Source organism: Ambystoma mexicanum, chromosome 2p (assembly GCF_040938575.1).
Source record: "Ambystoma mexicanum isolate Mex_15411 chromosome 2p, UKY_AmexF1_1, whole genome shotgun sequence".
Classification (NCBI taxonomy): domain Eukaryota; kingdom Metazoa; phylum Chordata; class Amphibia; order Caudata; family Ambystomatidae; genus Ambystoma; species Ambystoma mexicanum.
Genome location: NC_090923.1, coordinates 1,137,917,736 through 1,137,937,852, shown reverse-complemented (window position 1 = coordinate 1,137,937,852; position 20,117 = coordinate 1,137,917,736). Strand labels below are relative to the sequence as shown.

At 47.7% G+C, this 20,117-nt stretch overlaps 1 protein-coding gene across 2 annotated transcripts in view; it reads right to left on the bottom strand.

Moving 5' to 3' along the window:
- LOC138567221 (microtubule-associated proteins 1A/1B light chain 3C-like) overlaps positions 1-20,117 on the bottom strand; it is a 348,822-nt gene that overhangs the window by 74,233 nt on the left and 254,472 nt on the right. For both annotated transcript variants that reach the window (XM_069645206.1, XM_069645205.1), the window contains exon 2: positions 10,849-10,904. In XM_069645206.1, coding sequence (XP_069501307.1) covers positions 10,849-10,904 — 56 coding nt within the window. The remainder of the gene's footprint in view (positions 1-10,848; positions 10,905-20,117) is intronic.

Sequence of the window (20,117 nt, the reverse complement as noted above, 5' to 3'; positions counted from 1 at the left end):
GAATCCCCCTTCCTCGTGGTTTAAACCGAGGTTACAGACACTGTGTCAATCCACAGAAATGTTTTATTACAATTTAGGTTGACAAATTATTTAACCTTTTGGATTACCAAATCTTACCAAATACAGATACGCAGTATACCTGGGAAGCTATGTGGTCATGTTTTTACATCTCCGCCTGGGACAGAATCCTGGTTTTGCTACTTTAAGTGCGAAATCCCAGGCACATCATGCAATCTCATCTCATGCCTGATCGACCAACATTGGAAGCGCATAAAAGCAATTCAGTTTGAAACTTTTGCTATGAAATAAAATCTACAAAGTCACTAAACTCTAGTACATGATAATTATTAGTGCCCACCCCCCCATGTGGAGGAGGGGCATGGGAGGATGGTTTACAGAGTGCGGCACAAAGACGGAGGGGATGGGTGGACACCTAAGGCCTGGGAAGGGATGGTGAAAGGGTTCAGCTTGGAGAAAAAAATCTGTCAGATCCGGGCCGAGCCCCAGGTGACTGAAGTTGTGGACCCAGCCACAGTATCCTTCATGGCCAGGAACAAGGGAGTTGGGGCTCAGGCTCAGAGTGGTACACAAAAGCCTAAAAAAGGGGAGAGGGCCCCAGGGGAACGACATAATCAACACGGCCCAAGTGAAACAGAAGGGGTGGGGAGATGTATGCAGCTGGGGTTGGACAGGAGAAGAAATGGCAGGAAATCAGCACAGGAATCAAAGGGATGGGTGTGGGACCCCTACCATTAAACCCCCCCAGGGTCCAGGTAACCGCAACATGGGTCGTGAAGTGTGCAATGCAAGCAGGCAGGAAGTGAGAGACAGTCATAGGGCCTGGTAGTTTTAACACTTTCCTTGGCATTTCCTGGCTGCCTGTGCAATCTGATGCTGCAGAAACAAACTTTTCTCCTTTTGCAGTGCCCCCCTAGGCCTACAGTATGCACGCACCTTCAGGAACAGTGCAGACTGCGGACTATGGCCACCGGCACCCTGCTAAATATAGGCCCATTGGCCTTGCGGCTCCTCCTTCCTTGTGAGTGGCACGTAACAGGTGACGTAGACACGTCCACCATACCTGCTCTCCACTGGCCCAGCAAGGGAAGAATTTAAAAAGGTGGAGTGATCCACCATAGGAGCTTCAAGGTCTTTGACGCATGTCTCAGAGAAACTGGGAAGGGGCTGGGCAAGGCACATGGGCCCAATTGCCCGACTCTGCCTGACCCTTGTGTTGGAACACGTCAGGTTAACAGCTCTGGTGTTATTTCATGGTCTTTCACAGTGTAAGAAAGTGTTCATGTCTGACATGAAGGGGGTGAGGAGGAGTAGAGCTTCTAAGTATCCTACAGAGTAGGATGGGGAGGGGGGGGGAAAGGAGTTAAGGGGGTACCGCGTCTCACTCGTCCGGTGTCCCACTTCCACTCCCTCCAAGACTCCTCATCCAGGTGATCCTCCCCCACTGGTCCACCCCTAGGAACTGGATCCAATAGCAATGGTCGTGTCCTGGCCACCTGGATGACAGATCTCCGGGGACTAGCGGGTGAGACACCTTCAGGTTTCTCACAGAGGGGGAAAGGAATATTTGGCAAATGGTGAGGCAGACTATGCATCTAAGCGGGATTAGAGTGTGCTATTTGAACGTGAAGGGCCTTAATTTGCCTCAGAAACAGTCAATGGTGGTACTGGAATTTACACAATCCAAATGAGATTTACCCTTCTTGCAGAAAGTTCAAGGCAGGGGAATAATACATGTTGAGAAGGAGAAAAGAACTGGGGAAATCGCTGTGGTCCTCAGGTCTGACGAAAAGAGCAGGCGTTTGTATTTGGATTCAGAACTCTCTCCGGCTGGAGATCACTCAAATTAAAAAGCAGTATGGCAGGACGGTTACTAGTGGTAAATTGCCCGATAGGCCATACAGCTGTGACTTTATGCTTCTGTGGGTACCTGTCATGGTCATGAAGTCAGTGGCACAGGCATTCAGGGGTTGCATGCACAGGAGACCTGGGTGGACACTGTCCTGGCGCCGACTCATGAACAAAAGTAAACAAGAACATCCATTTAACACCAAAAAGCTTTTATTATGGACATAGCACTTCAGATGCATTAACCTTGAACATTCCATCCATTAAGCAGGATGCATTAACCTTGAACATTCGATCCATTAAGCAGCCCCAAGTGTATTCTTGGGTGTGGCTGCTAATGGATTGCCTTTGCACGTGCTCCCTCTATAGGAGTGGCAGGTAAGCCGGCCCTAATAGGCGTGCCCATGATCTCAGCTATATAAGCTGCCCCGATCCTCAAATCCGACGCTTCGCGTTATTCTGCACTTGCAAGCAGTGCAACGCTCACCGTCGCCTGAGGTCAGACTTACCTTTGAAGATCCTGCTTCCTGCCAGCATACTTACCAATGGGGGGGGAAGTTGTTCTTACCTGTACATCGCTTCGGCTTACCAAGTATTCACCTTTACACTTTTCGGAAGGCCGAAATCTTCATCTTGGCACCGCAGCACAACACACTCCATCGTCAACAGCCGCGCCTTCAAGGAAAAACAGAAGACAAGGCTAGACATCCAAAAAACAGTCAGTTTAAGGTTGCGCTTCGCCATACTTTGCGCTTTTCCTTAAACCATCACTTACCTGCTGTCCGACATTGCGGTAGCATCCATCTTCCATCCGGCTGCGTCTCGCGTCTCACAGCTGCATTGAGGCCGCATTTTCATCTAAGGGAAGAAAACAGAAGAGAGACATTATTGCAGGCATAAATAGGAGCAACATATAAAGACATTAAACAGAACGAACAGCATCACAAGAGCTCAAGAAAGACTTACCAATCATAAGGAGGAGCATAGTCGCAGCTGGACTGGCCTAATCCTCATCAGGGATGAGTGAAGGAACTAGGTCCCATTCGATGCGCCCCTGCCAGAAGTAGCAGGACGGAGATCTTATCTTCCATAATTCACAGGTGAGCTTTATGGGCCGGCGTATGCTCACAGAAACCGTACTTTGGGGTGAAGGGTTCGAGAGGTACAACAATCACAGATTGGCGCACTCACACACTCTTCTCTCCACGCAGGAGCAGTATCACCACGTATCACTGCTCACAGCTTTTCTACTGAGGGTGAGGCCTGAAGGGGGTGATTCAAGTTCAGGGAGGGCTGCAACCCTGCCCCAACTCCTCCACAGAGACCAGGTGAGCGTAACAGTACCTGAAGGTGTAATCTTGAACCTTGAACTGATAGTGAGTGTCCTCCATCTTGAACCGGAAGTACTTTCTGTGCGTTGGCAACACTGAAATATGAAAGTATGCAACTTTCATGTCCAATGTGGCCATGTAATCCCCTTGTTACTTCCTGAAGAGTTGTCATCCTGAACCTTGGAGGTTTGCCATTTGTTTGCAGGGTGCAGATCTAAAAACAGGGCACATGGTTGGATCCGTTTTAGGTACAAGGAAGAATATTGCATCAACACCCTTGTTTAACAGGAGATTAGGTACGACTTTGATGGTTCCCTTTTATAGAAGGACCTGGACCTCTTCCAACAGGATTTGCAGATGCTCGGATGACTGTCATCTGCTCCTGGGAGGATGGTAGCGAGGTGGCTGGAGGAATTCAATGCAGTACCTGTGGGTGACGGTCTCGTGTACTGATCCACTCCCATCCGTGGGTAAAAGATGTTACACGACCCCCCGACCGGGGAAACACGGGAGAGCACCTGTAGTGCCGAGTCATTTAGTGGTCGATGCTGGAGTTCCTTCCTCTGCCTTTCCCTCATCGAAATCCCAGTTGTTGTGGGGACTGAAATCCACTGGAGGTACCCTGACCGGAAGACCAATGGGTTCCTCCTGAACTGTACTGTCCCTCTGGGGAGCGGGAGAAAGACTGCCAGCGAGTATTAAAAGATCCTCGCTGGGCAAAGGGTTTGGCCAAGATCCGAGTCTTTAAGGTCTCATGCTCTTTTTTTGCGGTTTACAACACCACAAAGGGCAGCATCCTCCTCCAGTTTATTGATGAAGGAAGACTGGGTTTCTAGCTTAAATCCAGATTTCTTTAGCCAGGCGTGGCGTTAAGAGTCCCTTCCGCAAGGACATATCCCGCTGTCTCAGCAGAGCCTAGGGTATTTTTAAGAATATTTTGCATGACCTGCTGTCTTTCCGCAACTATGGCTAGTAGTTGGGTGCGGACGGGTTCCGAGACACTCTGGAGGCCCTCCGAGTACCCATTGAACGTCACTATAGCTCGCTATGAGTGTCAGGTTGGCAATCCGGGTACAGAAGGCGGCAGAAGCGACATGTTTGTTGTGAGCGTACCATTTTTTGTAATCCTTGTCTGGCGTAGACTCCAACGTGGATAGCGGCACTCCTGCCCTTTTCCCTGTAGTTGCAACGACTAGGAAATCTGGGACAGCGTGGCCCCTGATTATACAAATGGTCCGATAGTGCCGGGTGGAACATCTTCTCCACTCAGGGGTTGACCGAACTAGTGAGTCAAAGTGGAGGTCAGGCAATTCTCCCCAGAGTTTAAGAGGGGAATAGCCTGGCTGATCGGGACCTTTTCTTTAAGGATGTTCGCCACGAAGTCTGTCAGGAACTGCTTCTTGGGTGGTAATTTTAAAATCATCAGCCGCCTTCTTAAGAAAGTTGTTTAAAAGCATCCAATTGCCGATGGAAGATGAGTCCCTGGATGGAGCAACAGGAGGAGCGTCCCAAAAAGATGTTCACAGTGTCAGGGTAATGGGGAGGCGTAGTGTGTCACGTACCCTGATCTCCTGGAGGGTCCAAGTGTGGGTCTTGAACAGTGTGGCTAGGGGTAGGGACATAAAGGATGTCCTGGCCAGGGTGGTCCAGAAATGCATCCACCTGGGGATGCTGGGGACGGTGTTCATCTAAGGGTGCCAACTGTGCAGCTGGTGAAAAGAGTCTCTGGAACATCTGACAGGGCAGAAATCAACAGACCTAGTGGGTTTGAGATTATCATCAAACTGGCTTGTAAAATGAATAAACTCTGCAATCTTGTCCATACATGCCTTGAATTGATCTCTAGTCCACCCAGAGAGGCCTCAATCATCAGGAGGAGGGGGAGGAGGACAAGGACGAGGAGGGGGAGGAGGAAAGGGCTGGGCAGTTGGAACTGGGTCCTGCTGCAGGGCCCTGGAAAGAGGGGCGGCCGGAGAATAGCCTTCAGGCAAAGGGGCGGTCTTTTTGGGGTCAGAGCGTTGTAAACAGGCTTTAGAAAGCTTCTCCGACGAATGGACCGGTTTCGGCACGTCTTTCGATGCTACCGCATTGAGAGCCGGGGATTCATATGAGCGCCTGCTGAAACAAGACAACGCTTTGCGTTGGCCGCAATGGTGATGCGCAGAGGGCATTGTGAGAAACCCAAGGCGTTTGTACCAGGCTAGTCCCGGGGATCCTTTGTTCAGGTGGCCAGGGGAGGGCCATCGCTCTTGGATCCCAACAATGGGGGCGGACGAGCGGGGGAGGATCACCTGTGCAGGGGCTCCTCAGGGACTATGGGAGAGACGCTCTCGGTGAGACATTGTGTTCCTCCCGTTCTGATACCCCCCTACAGACATCCACTCAGTTGTCATGGGATATTGTCCCATCATACCTCAGTACCTTTCTGTAAGAAAAAGGAGAAAACGACCAGGCATATTAAAACCCAATAGAAAATCCATTTACCCATCACAATACATTGACCCCCTTCATCCTGACAAAAACCTATATGGTTCTTCCATGATCGCCAGGAAAACCTACAACTCCCACAATCCCTACTTCCATTCTAGAAGTACTGGGACGAAGAAGATGCAGGTGGGAGTCATGAGGATTACCCATAGGAAACCATGGTCAATGGATTCCTATGGGCTGTCTCCATGTTGTCCCGATAAGGAGGTCAGGCAGGGACGGACAACTACTGATTCAAATCAACTCTTTCAAAAAGTATTAAAGGTCAGCCACCCAGCCACACTCAAGCAAGCAGGGGATGCTCAAGGAACCGTGAAGACCAGAAGGAGAAGTCAGCAGCTGGGAGAACCTTGTGAAGCCAGAAGGGAGGGGCCTGGGGGACTGCCAAGACACCGAGGCCGACACCGAGGCCTGCGAGTACAAAGGGGGCTGCAGAGTGGCAGGGGAACCGTGCCCCAGGGAACCAAAACTACAGCTACACTTTTCGGTAATATTTAAAATCAGTACTTGCTCCCTGGCTAAGTTCCAGAAACCCAGGTAGTTGAGGCGCAGGTGCTGGGACCCTGACCTCAAGTAAATCCCCATTGAGGACCCGCTAACACCTCATCACTGAGGGTAAAAGATGGAGACCCTGTGACTGGAGGGAAGCCAAGGTGGGATTAACCTGTTGTGTCAAGAAATGTGTGTAAATCTCAAAAGTGCCTGTAACTGGCGAAGGGGGAACAAAACCTTGAATGTGCATTCTGGGACTTGTAGTCCAAAAGAGCAAAGCTGTGAGACAGAGTGGTCTGGCACTGCGTGTGTGCCCAATCGAAGGTCTCCAAGTTGTCCAGCTGAGAAGTGGCAGAAGCGAAAGTTAAAAAGCTGTAAATCGAAGTGGTCCTGCGACGGGTCAAATAAAATCCTGTGCACAGTTTAGTCTTAGATTCTGGTGTCAAGGTATCTGAGCCCGGACGAGGGGGCTCCATGGCCCGAGCCCAGATGATGGAGACCAATCGTGAACTTCTGACTGTGAGAATCTTGACGAAGGAAAGGAGTATTTGTTGGTTTTTTTGCTACATCAAAACCTCTACAGTAAGAGACTTTGAATGGCAAAGAGACTTTAGCACAGAAGGTCCTGAAACTGATATTGAACTGTACGAGTAACAAAGGGAACTACAAGTACCAGCAGTCACTAGGAAAGAAAGTACTGCTGTGTGTTTTGACAAGTAAAGTGAACTTTGTTTCAAGGCGGAGGAAGCCTGTGTTTTGACAAGAGATGTTTCTTCTGAGAATCCTTTTTCTGTTTCGTAAAGACACTGCAGAGTGGTGTGAGACCAGCTGAACCATTGAACTGTGTCTTTGTGCCGAGGAAGACAGTGTGCACGAGGCTCGAGCATGCTACCTTGTCTCGTTCTGAAAGCGTGGGGAAGGGAGGCCAAATTCTCAACTGTCCTGACATATTGCTTCTTAAACCCCTTTCCTTTTTTGCATACACTACTGTCCTACACCATTTTTTATTTAGGAGTAAGGATTGGCAATAGGTTTATTAGAATAGGCCTTTTTATTTTGACAGATCAACTAGGACTGCATTATTATTTAATGGCTTTTACTCTTGGCCTGCGTGGCGCAGCCCACCCACTGCTTCGTGCGCTTGTCTTTTAAGGTCTTAGGCGGAAAAGGTTTGCAGGCCAAAAAATGGAGGGGGGGTGGGGGCGGTTGGCCAAGCACCCCAATGCGGGTGTGTGGCACGAGAGACATGAACAGGCGAGGTCTGGGGCAGAGTGTGAGGCTGGTGTTTTATCTGATGTGCAATTTAATGAAGGTTTTTAATGCAATGTGTAATTGCATCTTATCTGGCTAGAAGGATCCCTCCGCTGGCGAAGCTCAATGTCCACACCCACTCTACTATATTTGTTTCCAATAAATACAATGGATTATAAAATCCTTGACATTGCAAGGACCAGCAATACAGGGACAGATGCAGTAAATATGATGGGAAGACATTTGCTGCACACGTCATATTTTGAATTGACTGTTACGTCAGTTGACATCTCTGAAGGTTTGGCACATTCACATGACCACAGACCTGCAGTACTCCTTAGCAGTATAGCTAACGGTTGTTTATTGGCACCCAGTTGAGTGGTCCTCATTTATCAACCTCCATTTTGGTAATCTGTTCATTGCAAGCGGACCTTCCCAGCACTGGCAGTAACATACTGACCTGTCTTATACTTGGTTACTTCAGCCAGCCGGACTATCCTTGTATCAGGAGATGGACAGGCACATGACGGCCTGTTCACGGAGTTTGGAATAATGCACCTCTGTGCTACCCTCCAACAGAAGGCTTCGACCAACCTGTTGTGCGCCCATAGCACTGATTTTTACATAAACATGTGCGTGGATACTTGCGTAGTAAGTGCTCAGGAGTGGTTTGATTCAGGTACTTCAGGTTGTCTCAAGTCAGACGCGAGTTGTCAACATTGTGCGTTTGCACTGACAACTCGTCGGCTGGTAAAATAGCTCATCAGTTTGAGCACCCGCGGCTGCAACCTATGCGTAATGTGCAGGTCGTAGGTTTGAATCCCGGCACGGGCAACTCAGCCTTTCATCCTTCTGGAGGTCAATAAATTAGTGCCAGTGTTGGCAGGGTGATACTGCATGCAAATATTTTTTCCGCAAATTGCTTTGTCGAAAGCGCAATATAAATAACACATCATTATCACATCACGATTGTCCCATATTAGCGCAGAGTCCCCCCGCCACCACACACCTTCCACCCATGAGGGGTGAGCGTGTGGGCGTTTGTGTTGTGCCAGAGGTTGCCAGTGGGCCACATAGCAAACCCTTTGTTGATAAATGGACATTGTCAAGAAAGATTTGGCAACATGAGAAGGGTTCTCGAGGAAATTAAACGGATTTGGCTCCTCTCTCTTTACCCCCACCATGCACCCTACCCCCACCCCCCTACACGCTTTATTCCAACTCACCCTACCCATTCTAATCCCCTCTCATCCTCCATCTCACACTCTTGCTTTATTTCCAACACTCTCACCCTTTCTTGCTCATATTTCCTATTGCCCATCACCAATGGCACACAATCAATGGCCTCCTTCCGTCCTCTAGTCACCATCTTATTCTATTGCACACCTGAGCCCCATCACATCCTTCTTTGAAACGTTGCACTCTCCTCCTTGCACCTTGATGCCTACAAATGCAAAATGCAAAGAACAGTAAACGCCAAAACTATTGGCATTACTTATGCTTGTTTTGTATGATTACTGGGCTGGGACAGACCAGTGTTAAATGCAAATGCCCCTCTTCCATGTGAAGTTACCCCTTACTGGGAAGGGGCCATTAGCGTTCCACAGCCTCTCACCCCGTGTTGCTCCAATATGAATACCTTCCCCACTTTAACCTGTCCTTTAAAACGTACCAATGTTGACTTGACTGTGATGTGTCTAACTTGTTAACTGTGTGTTAACAATGTATTCCCTGCTCGCACGTTTTATTTACAAGATGCCCATGTGAAATAGTGACCGGTGTTGTGCAGACACAAGGACAGTATAAAGAGATTTTGTGGTATCAAGCAGAGTTTTTCGATATGCCCAGACCCCATTTTATTGAGCTTTCACCTCAAAAAGCAGTCTATTTGATCCCTTCTCAAAGTCCCTAAAACTACAAGAGAATTGCATTCCTGGGAGACTGCAGTGTAACCGGAGTGCTTCAAAGCATTCCTGTGATTTAATATAGCGGTTTGTGCGATAAATCAATGCATTTAACTCGTTCTTGAGCAAAATGGATAGTAGGGTACCTGTCTTTTTGCATCGGCGTTTGACACGAGTCGAGTCGGGTCTCTCAAGGGCCTGCAATCTAAATACGTTTTGGACTTAAACTCCCATTAAACCCAGCCAGCATAGTCAATGTAGAGGGCTCGTAGGAGTCCTAGTTCAAATATCTAGAGAGCCACAGGTTGCAGACCTCCAGCCAAGCCCATACTGAATTTACTGTGTTATCGCCTGCTTCTTTCTAGTTCCATCATTTCACTTCTAATGAGCTATTCAAGTATTTCAGCACACATTTGTTGCTACTGGTTTTAGAAAGGGGTTTGGTCTTTTCGAGACCGTGCTACTCTTGATCTATACAAAGTAACTGTCTAGTACTCATTTGACTGCTAGTTATTTAATGCAATACATATAATTAACGATATATATTTTCAGCACGGGTATTTTCTTGACAACCTCGTTTTACCTTGATACTGCCCCTTTCTTGAACGAAGGGAGACTGCTCTGCAGCATCAACAAGAGCAAGTTTTGGTCAAACCCGAACACCCTGTGCACACAGAGGATAGGCCGCCTTACAATCTCCAAGAAGGTGTGGAAACCCCTGCCTAGCATCCAAGGAGATCAAATGTTGCTGGCAGAGGTAGGCTGGGAACCAAAAGTAGTCCTGGACAGGTTTTTCAAAGTGGCCCTCTAACTGTGCGAACAAGCACAACCCTTCCAATTAGTGTCTGGCGGTGGGGCAGGTTTCTACGCCCAAGAAAATATGGAACAATTGTGGATTTTAAAGAACATGAATCCCTGTACATGGATTAGGCATAACAAAAGAAATAATCGGATTTAAACGTTTGTCGAGAGGGGAGATTGGGGGGGGGGGGGAATACTGGGGGCTTTAGAACAATGACTTTCTTCAAAGGGATTTGGGAAATGAGGGAAGTTGAAAGGTAGAGCATGGCGTGACAGGCAGACAACCAGAGTACCCACAGAAGAGAGCGATGGTGGAGACATCCACCAGTAAATCTCAAGAGTTCTCTGTAGGCCAGTCCACCATGTGCTGCTTGGTGCTCCGGGAAGGGTCTGGCAAGGGATGGAAGTATTTTTAACCCATTAGATTTGGTTTTATATGCAGATTTATGAATTCATTTAAGCCAGAATTAGAATTGAACGTATAACCATGAACGGAGACTGTCAACATCTGTCTACAACCTGTAGGTCACAGGTTCGAATGCCGATAGGAACCTGCAGGCAACACACAGCTCAGCACAGGTACTTTGCACCCACTGGATTCTTGTTAACAGTTGCACATACAATACAACACAGGCCAATGGTTTGACTGATTTTCTAGAACATTCTCACATGGTGCCCTCCGCCACCATTTCCCTTCGCAACAAAATAACACTCACCGGTAGCTTAGTAGGGAACTTGGTACGCATTCCAATCACTTCTCGCTTCCTAGTAGCTGAAAGAAACCAACAGAAGAGGCAGCTGTAATATATGAAGGGGTAAGAATCTCAGGCCAGTGAATGAAACAACTCAAAAGGGGTGGCCATGGAAGCAGAGCCACAGACAGACAAGGAACCTGCATCCACCCTGGTGGGTCTGCATGTCCATGTCAAGCACAGACAAAGCCTTCTGAAGAGTTGCTGTTGTGGAAAAAGGGAACGCCACACTACAGGGTCAAGTCAGGGATAGGTTGGGGCCAGTCAAAGGTGTATATGCACAGGAAAGGCAAGCATACAAAGTTAGTCTGATGACACACATTGCATTGTTCACATTGGTGGTGCAAGCTCTCCCTAGTAATGCTAGGTTTGGAAACAGCTGGATTAACAAGAACTTCTTACAATGAGGGGACAGACAACGATGTCGAGTAATCATTTTTCGGAAATGGGATAGGCATGATTAAGGCCAATAAATAAGAGAATGTGCTTTTAGTCGACCGCTAGGGAACCATCACTATAAAAGACTATGATTGAGCACATAACCCCAGTGCTGCAAGGGTTTCCACCTCATATACCTCCTCCCGCCCCCATGTGTAGCGCAAAGAAGCACTAACCCCCACCTACGGTGCAGAACTGATTTCCCAAGGTAAACACAGCAGACCAGACAGTCAAAGGCTAGGTTCTCAGGAGGGGAGCAGGTAGGTTAATGTACAGTGTAACATACAATAAAAAATGAGGGAACATCTGTAAAAATATGCAATTTTATAGGCCTTATGCATAGATGAAAATGCAGTGTTTAAACCGGTAGGTAAGTATTTGGCTACTTGTGGTCAGCAAATTCCTCAGAAGTCGCTCAATCATCAGGGAATCAGAATCTAAAATCCAATGTAAGAGATTGGGTTTTTCCTCAGTTCTTAAAGCCCCGTTACGCACCTGGTGTAAAGTCTGCAGGAAGCTCTGCGGTGATGGCAAAACAGAGAAGTCACATTTTATAAAGTCAACACAAGTCGCAGTTAGAACCCACCTTCAAGGTAATGTTACCCTACAAACCAAAGTCAAGAAAAAGATCTTCCAGTTATAGGAGAACGGGGATGCCAAAGTCACATTTCAATGACAATGCTATACTTTTATGCAGACAGAGGACACCCCCCACCAACCATCAAAACAGCAAAGGGCTCTGGAACGCTAGGTGACAGACTGCAGAAGGATATAGCAGATGCTAGGGTACAGTTAAGCTAACGTGGCAGCCAGGAGAGCAGATTTGGTGGCCAGAGGTAGTCAGTAAGCAAGACTGGGATTCGTCAAGTCCTCCAAGATGTTCTAGAGATCTTAGGTAGTTGTAGGCCACAGAGTCCACCCACTGCCACTGGCAATCCAGTCCTCAAGCAACAAGATGTGTTGTCCAGGATCTAGGTGATTTTCATGGAACATGGAACTTCTGGAGGTAAGTAACCCAGCTGAGTCAAGGAAATGGAGAACTGGTGTGCGTTCCTCTGTTTGTGGCAAGAACCCTGACTGCACAGAGCCACCCATCCTCACCCAGTTCTTCACTGTAAGTAGGGGTGGGCGAAATAGCCAAACTGAAAAATAGGTAGGGAGTAATGGCATTTTGATTTCTTTCCCCAACTGAAATGTCGGTTTAGGGGAGTGGCCACTGCAGAGATTCTTTGGTCTTCAGCTGCTTTGGGACGAGTCCCGGCCAGAGTATGGTGCAAAAACCCTCATCTTAATAGCGCCCATGGGAACATCCATCAGGGGTGTTTGCCATAATCAAACGTTCCCAGACAAACATACAGCCTGAGGAATCGGCAGACAATCTGACAGCCGGGGTAGAACCGGCCAGATCAGGTCATGCCCACCCTGAGCACCGAAGCTGGAGTCTCAGGAAAGCCATAAGTGGCCATGCATTCCTTCCCATGCAAAAGGGTTAAAATGCCTTGTTGTGGAGTCTCATTGACTTCTAAAACCAAGTCACCATTTTCAGGGGACCTGCAGAGAAAATTTGATCCTTGAAAATATTAAATTAAAATAGCTGAAGTCGCGAGCATCGGTTCATAAATACTCAAAACTGCCACCACCTCATGAGTTACACTAATAAAGCATGGCAACCAAATCAGCAAAAAAAGATTAGAGGGTGCCATAGGGTAACCCTGACCTGGGAGGAGTAGCAACTGATGGTCACATTAGATGAAGTACATCAGCTGTAAGGACTAAGGGGGTATAAGAACCATGAGGGTAAACAGTTGATGGAATCTGCACACAGGTCCCACGCTAGGATTTTTGACCCAACAGCCACCAAATTGGCGACCTAGTTTTCTGTGTCATGGAGAGCCGCTATTCCAGATAGATCATTGTAAAGACTGGTAGGGGGTGTCTGTACTTCCGCTCTCTATATGGTAGAGGAGAGGCACAGCGGACCTCAGCCAAGATTCTCTATGTGGTAGCAATGGACGAGCAATCAAGGCGTAGCTTCTCAGGAGGTGATGCGGGCTGGTTCTTAAGTGCAGTGTAGTCCCCGAACCACCACAAAGGAATGTCCACACACTGTATTACTGAAAACAGTCTTTATATAATTAATATTCAAAGGTATGTACACGATCACAATAACGCACTTTGTACTTGGAAGTCAATAATGATAAATATATACACGTCTAGAGTGGTACCACTAATGTCATCAAATCTCATTAAAGTGCATCAACTGTACGGTTAAAATGTCACACAGATCAATAACGAGTAAACTAGCAATAGAGATAGGCAGGAACGTAAGATGGTTGAAACAATAGGCAGAATGCTGGCCCAGTTACCTAGACACATTTCTGTGTGGAGATCCCCCCACCTGGGCAACCTGTAAATAAAGATATATAGCACAAGCCCAGTCCATATAATGTTCGATAGACTTACTTCTTCCTATTAAGGTTTTACCCCCCCCCCCCAATGTACCTGGTGGAGTAGAGTTCTCCGACGATGCGCCGACCGATCCTTCTTGAGTGCCTCCCTTTCAGGCGGGAGCCACGGATCGTCGAGAGGTGTCGGGGAACTTGGCGTTCGGTGTCGGGGAATCGACGGCCCTTCTTGAGTGCCCTCCATTTAATGCAGGAGTCACGGGTCGTCGAACGTCCGACGGTGAACAGGGTGAACTATGGCAGGGAAGTGGCCGCTTCGTTCCTAGCGGCGCTAGTCGACGACAGACCGTTGGCGTCCTGCAAGGAAGAGGCATGCGGGGCACCTCGGTGACAATAGTTCTGGACCGCAAAGAGATGAAGAACTGTGGCCCAGCAAGGGCGTCGAGTCGTCAGTGTCTCTGCGGTCTGTAGGTGGCGGGAAACCCACCGGTGGATGCTCCTCGGCGCGTCGATGGTCGGGCCTTCTCCAGCGGGAGACAAGCGGATGACGATGCAGACGAGAGCGTCCGGCGGCTCCAGTCGGCGAAGGCGGTCGTTGACAGTGGCGGACAACAGTCCGAGTGCTTCTCCTTGGAGTTCCGCAGCAGTCCCCGTATCGGGTCGGCAGCCTGTCGTAGGTCTGTCTACCAGGGAGCGATGGCAAAGATCAGCTGTGCACGATGGTCCCTCGTAGCTCGGAAGAGGGCGCCTTACCAGGTCCTCTCTGGGTCAGTCCTTGGAGGTACAGCAGCTTTCAGATTGTGAAGGAGACCAACAGCAATTCTTCTCGTCCAGCAGGGCTTCAAGGTCAAGCGTCAGTTAATCCAGTTACTCGTCGTAGTGGCCTTGAGCTTCTGAACACAATTCCTAGCAGTGAGAGGTCCCCAGATATACTGTTGATCTCCCATTCATTCAGCTGGGTCACACTCAAGCATCCAATCACAACTACGGGCGTTCATGCAGGCAGGCAGCCAATCAGGCACACAAGGTATTCAGGCCATTCACTTCTCTCCAGACACTCACAAGAAGTTGTGTGTATTGGGACAGGTACCGAGCCATTCAACACTCCAAGCTGCATTCATACCGGTTTCGGGCAGGGTTGTCTCAGTCATTGTGTCAACCACCAGATGCCAGACACCCACAACACAGAATGCATATTCGTCACACACTCTATTCACCCAGGTCCCACCCACAGGAGGTACCCACAACATACATCACCGGGAAGGCTCCAGCTAGTCTGACTGGGCCTTCACAACAACACCATATATGGCACTTCCACCCAACAGCCAGTCAGGGGGAAGGGACAGAGTCAGGGCTTCCCAGGACTTTGGGAAAACAAGGTAATGGGTAATAGAAAGCAAGAGGCCACCAGGGCCATCTTGTTTTCCATCAGGAATCAACTGATCCCAATGGCAAGGCCGGGGTATCCCAAAATGGAGGATACTCCGCGCACCTGTCAAATTCAGCATGGAGCTGCCACCAGCCCACGCCCTGCTCTGTGGGCCACCCACAGGTGCCCAAAAACATACACTAGGGGCACAGGGTTGTACCCCCACCCATGGGTGCCATAAGGGAATCCCACGGGTCCGTTCACCAAACCAAAAGAAAGAGCTGCACTGCCAGGAGTCCCACATGAACTCCTGCACGGAAAACACAACAGAACACACTATAAAAAGCAGTAAAGGACAAGGATACGGAGGCCCTGTCCCTCAGATGCATTTCCAGCATCACAATCATCCAAACCAATTAACAAAAAAAACTAAACCAAAATGGCAACCCTAACTAGACTACATGCAGTATGGGTTTTGATCCATGCGGTTGATGAATGAAAGAAATCCAGTCAGCTTTAAGATTCCAAATAATGGAACTTATTAAAAGTTGCCTCTATTCCGTTGCCACTTAGTTTGGACTTTTCATAATTCTCTATGTCCCGAGAGGGCTGCTTCTATTAAGGATAATAAAATGTTATGTTGATTTATACCGCGCAATGCTAACACCCAAAGGCAGTCTCCAGGTGCTCACGTGGCTCTGCAAGAAAGAGGACGGGTTGGTTAGTGAGGGAAGAGTGGTAGGATAGGCCCAGAACCAGGAAAAACTGGCATGTGTGTGTGTGTTGGCTTTCAGATGGTAGGTTGTGTGCACTGGCTTGTATCTGTACGGGCAAGTTCCAATGCCTGGGATGTTTCTATGGGATTGTTATGTTGTGGTGTCTCTGTGTTTTATGTGTAGATTGGCAAGGTTGTGCACACTGGTTTGTTGTGCTCGTACAGGTAAGGTCCAGTGCCCAGAATTGTTTAAGTGTGTTACTTGTGTTGGGTGTGTTTAGGGTATAGGTTGGCTAGCCCAGTGGGCATGGAAATTGTTTGGATGTGTGTTGGAGGAAGTAGGAGTGGGGTTGTTCGTACATTGGCTACTCGCTAAATTCTTCTATGTGGCTAATCTCCACAATCCTATCTGTTGCGTCGCATGACTAATCTCCACTTCTACCTAGTGCTATGTATGGTTAATCTTCGCAATTATATCATTTATTCTATTCTAAATTAAGCTATTCATTTCTCTAAAGAGGTGTTAAATCTGTGCATTTACATCTTTATACATTTCATCAGGGCATTTTTAAACATGTTGGGGGGTCAAGTCTGCAGACCAATCTCACTTATTTTTGGTATACCATTTACATCTGTTTTGAGTGTTCCCTGAAAAATTTGCAAAACTGATGTGCACTTGATGTGCAATCAAAAAACCTGTGCACTCAACACACTAGGCTTTATCAAAAGAGCACTATGCCTACCCACTGCAAAGGACACACACTTGACTGGATCGCAGAACATAACTGCCACATCACCACCAGTACAACCACCCCTTGCCCATGGTCGGATCACTTCATCATCCATTTTGCCATCCCACAGCCCACCAAACTCACAGACTTTCCTAATCCACTTCCACCAGGCATGTCAAGAAGCTCAATGAAACTCACAAGAGAAAACATCCTGCCATTACTAAACAATCCTTCCCTCCAGCCACCATTTGAACCCAACCCCAACTCTATAGTGGATACATACACACACATATTTACTAAGGCAGTAAACACCATAGCTCCACCACCCCTAGCCTTCCACAAGGCCAAAAACGTCTGACATCAACTCCTGGTTTACACCTTACCTACTCAAACTGCGCTCCCAGAAGCGACAAGCCCAGCAAACATGGCTGAAGGACCCAACCGACACTCACAAAATTGAGTTCAGTACAATTGCCAAACTCTACAAATCTGCCACTATTGCAGCAAAATTCAACTCCTAACACTCGAATCAGCAATGCTAACTCTGACGTAAAAGAAATCTTCAATATTTACAGAGAACTTGAGGCACCAGTCCCATCTCTCTTACCAAAGATGCATCATGGTGCCCCGACATCCAGGATGCATTACTAGGCTAAATCCATTCCTTGAATGCTAAAATATCACCCAACAAGCCTTATTCAGTACCCAGCCTCCTCCTACCACTCGAAATGCACACAGTTCCACTTCAGACATCTCTCTAAAACGGAAGTCCTCAAACTGATAAAAAGCCTAAAGCCCACTTACTGCGAGGCGACATCTGTCCTGCTACTCTCATTAAAGAGTATGCTGATATACTAGCACCAATCATTACTGCAATCATAAATGCATCCTTCGATAAGAGTATCGTCCCAGCCAGCCTTAAAGAAGCCTGGGTCCTCCCTCTCCTAAAAAACCCACCCTTTACCCCAACATTCCATCAAACTATAGGCCTATTACCACAGTCCCCTTCTTATTAAAAATCCTTGACCGCGCAGCCTATCTGCAAATCCAACACTTCTTGGAAGACAACAAAATTCTAGGGATGCGTCAATCTGGTTTCCGCCCAGGCCATGGAACAGAATCCGCCCTTCTCGGTTTAAAAAACCAACTTCACCAAATTCGAGAAGACGGTAAATCTGCACTGCTCCTATTCTTAGACCTGTCTGCGGCTTTCGACTTGGTTAACCACCAAATCCTTTGTAAACACCTCACCACCCACGCCAATTTCTCCACTCCTGCCACTGCTTGGATTGCATCCTTTCTGAAAAGAAGGGTCATGAGGGTCTTTTCAAACACTGCACATTCCTCAACATCGCCAATCACCTGCGGCGTACCACAAGGGTCCTGCACTGCTCCAACTCTATACAATATTTTCACTGGGCCTTTTTTCAACATCCTTAATTCATTAGGCATAGCCTACACAAACTATGCCGATGATACACAAATGTAGATCCCCCCCCTCCTCAATCAGGCAACTACTCATCCGACTCCACCTCCCTCAACAATATCTACTCGACCATACAAGACAAGCATGGATGGATGGCAGCCAACCACCTCGGTTTTAACAGTGAAAAGACGAACATTCTAATTGCAGGCTCTCCAAATGCCCTGAACAAACAGTACTCTGCCTTCAAGATAGATAACTGCACATTTCCAGTCTCACCAACAGTGACGACCCTAGGAGTCTACTTTGACGCCTCTCTTAACATGTCAAGGCAAGTAAGCGCCATTACCTCTTCAGCCGCTTACTCCACCAAGGTCCTAAACGCAGCCAGGCCCTTCCTCACCAAAGAAAACAGTCTTGGAGCCAATGATTGCGTGGGCAATAGTAAGACAGACTACTATAATGTCCTATTCACAGGTACATCAGCAAGCAATATATAAAGACTGCAAGTAGTACAAACCAATGCCTCGAGAGCGGCTCTCCACATCCCTAAAAGAGATCACATTTCACAAGCTAGAAGAGAAGCACACTGGCTCCCCATACAGGAGCGCATCAAATTTAAAGCCTTCTCAATCACCCACAAATGCTTATCCAACAGAGCTCCTCCCTACCTCACCTATAGAATCTCCAAGGCGTCTACCACCAGACCCCACAAGTGACCCTTACACTGACAGCCTAGTTGTGTCCAAAGTCAAGAGATGTAAAGCCAGAGGTTCAAGCTTCCCATACATTGCTGCAAAACTGGAACGTCTCCCCTGGAGCTCAGAAATCTTACTGGCTATTCTGCAAAGCACTCAAAACACAGCTCTTTGCATAATAAAGAACTGTATATGTCAACTGTATGCTGACAATAACATGCATGAGCATACTGTTGCTCAATACTATTGTTCTTGTTCTGATCCTACACACTCATTACTATTGTATCTCATGATAACTGCATGACAAGCAACACTTACCGGACATGTACATATAATAGCGGCTCAATGCCTCTGTGTTGCCTGTGCGCTTTATAAATGAAATAAAGTAATTACTTTTTTAAATATAAAAAGTGTTTGATAGAAAATGAAGAAATATATCCCCCCAGGAACATCTAGAGACACAGGTACAAGGCTATGCCAGGTTTTTGCAGGGGGTACAGTGGTACTTCCCTTTTTATGTACATGTTCTGTTGGGCCACAATATTTTGCTGAGGGCATAGCTGCAACACTGGATTGCTCAACAAATGCCCTACCTGTGGCATTCTTCCAAATGGCTTTCCGCCTCATAACTAGAGCATCTAGGTCTTGTTGGGTCAATGTATAAACATATTTTTTCTAAGAGGGTCCTGTCAGCTGTCTGCCTCCAGCTCCCCATCAAATTACTGGAGTCTTCTTTAAGAACTGGTAAACAAGGAAGATCGAGGGCTCAACATCACTAGGACGAAAGGCCCTTACAGCAGATTCCTGTGTGGATGAATACACAGCCAAAGGGGATAGGGAGGTGGCATTTGATTGTGCGCTTGATTTCCCCTTTCCAACCTTCAACACAGCCTATACCAGCCCAGAAATGCAAATTTCAAACGTAATCGTTACATTTTGGGAAATTAGGCAGTTTGCATGTGCAGAGTTAGAGGCGCAACTACCCCATGTTACCAACCGTTTCTTGCCCCTTTATTCAACCCCACACGGTTGCATTTGCTTCCACCCCCAACAGTACATCCTGCTCACCCACAAAACCAAACAACATGCGATTGAAGAGATCCATCACTGTGCTAGTCAGAAGTTTATCAGAGTCTCCACCACAACCTTGGTCTCCTTTGGTGAGCAAACGCTACAATACTTTAGGACCAAAGATCACACTGCTGCCCCATTTTCACAGGAGATGGGAACTGCAGCCCTGTACACAATGGTGAGAAGGTTGCATCCTTCCATCATCACCACCACCACTCGTTCCCATTAAGCCCTACCACCCCTCAAGAGTTTCCAGGCAGTCATGTTTAGGGAACTGCCTGCAGTCACACTTCGCTTCCCCTACCTATAGAACCTGGTTCGTCGCGGCCTATGGGCAAGGCAGGAGGGCATGTACTATTTCTTATGCCCATGGTTTCAACACC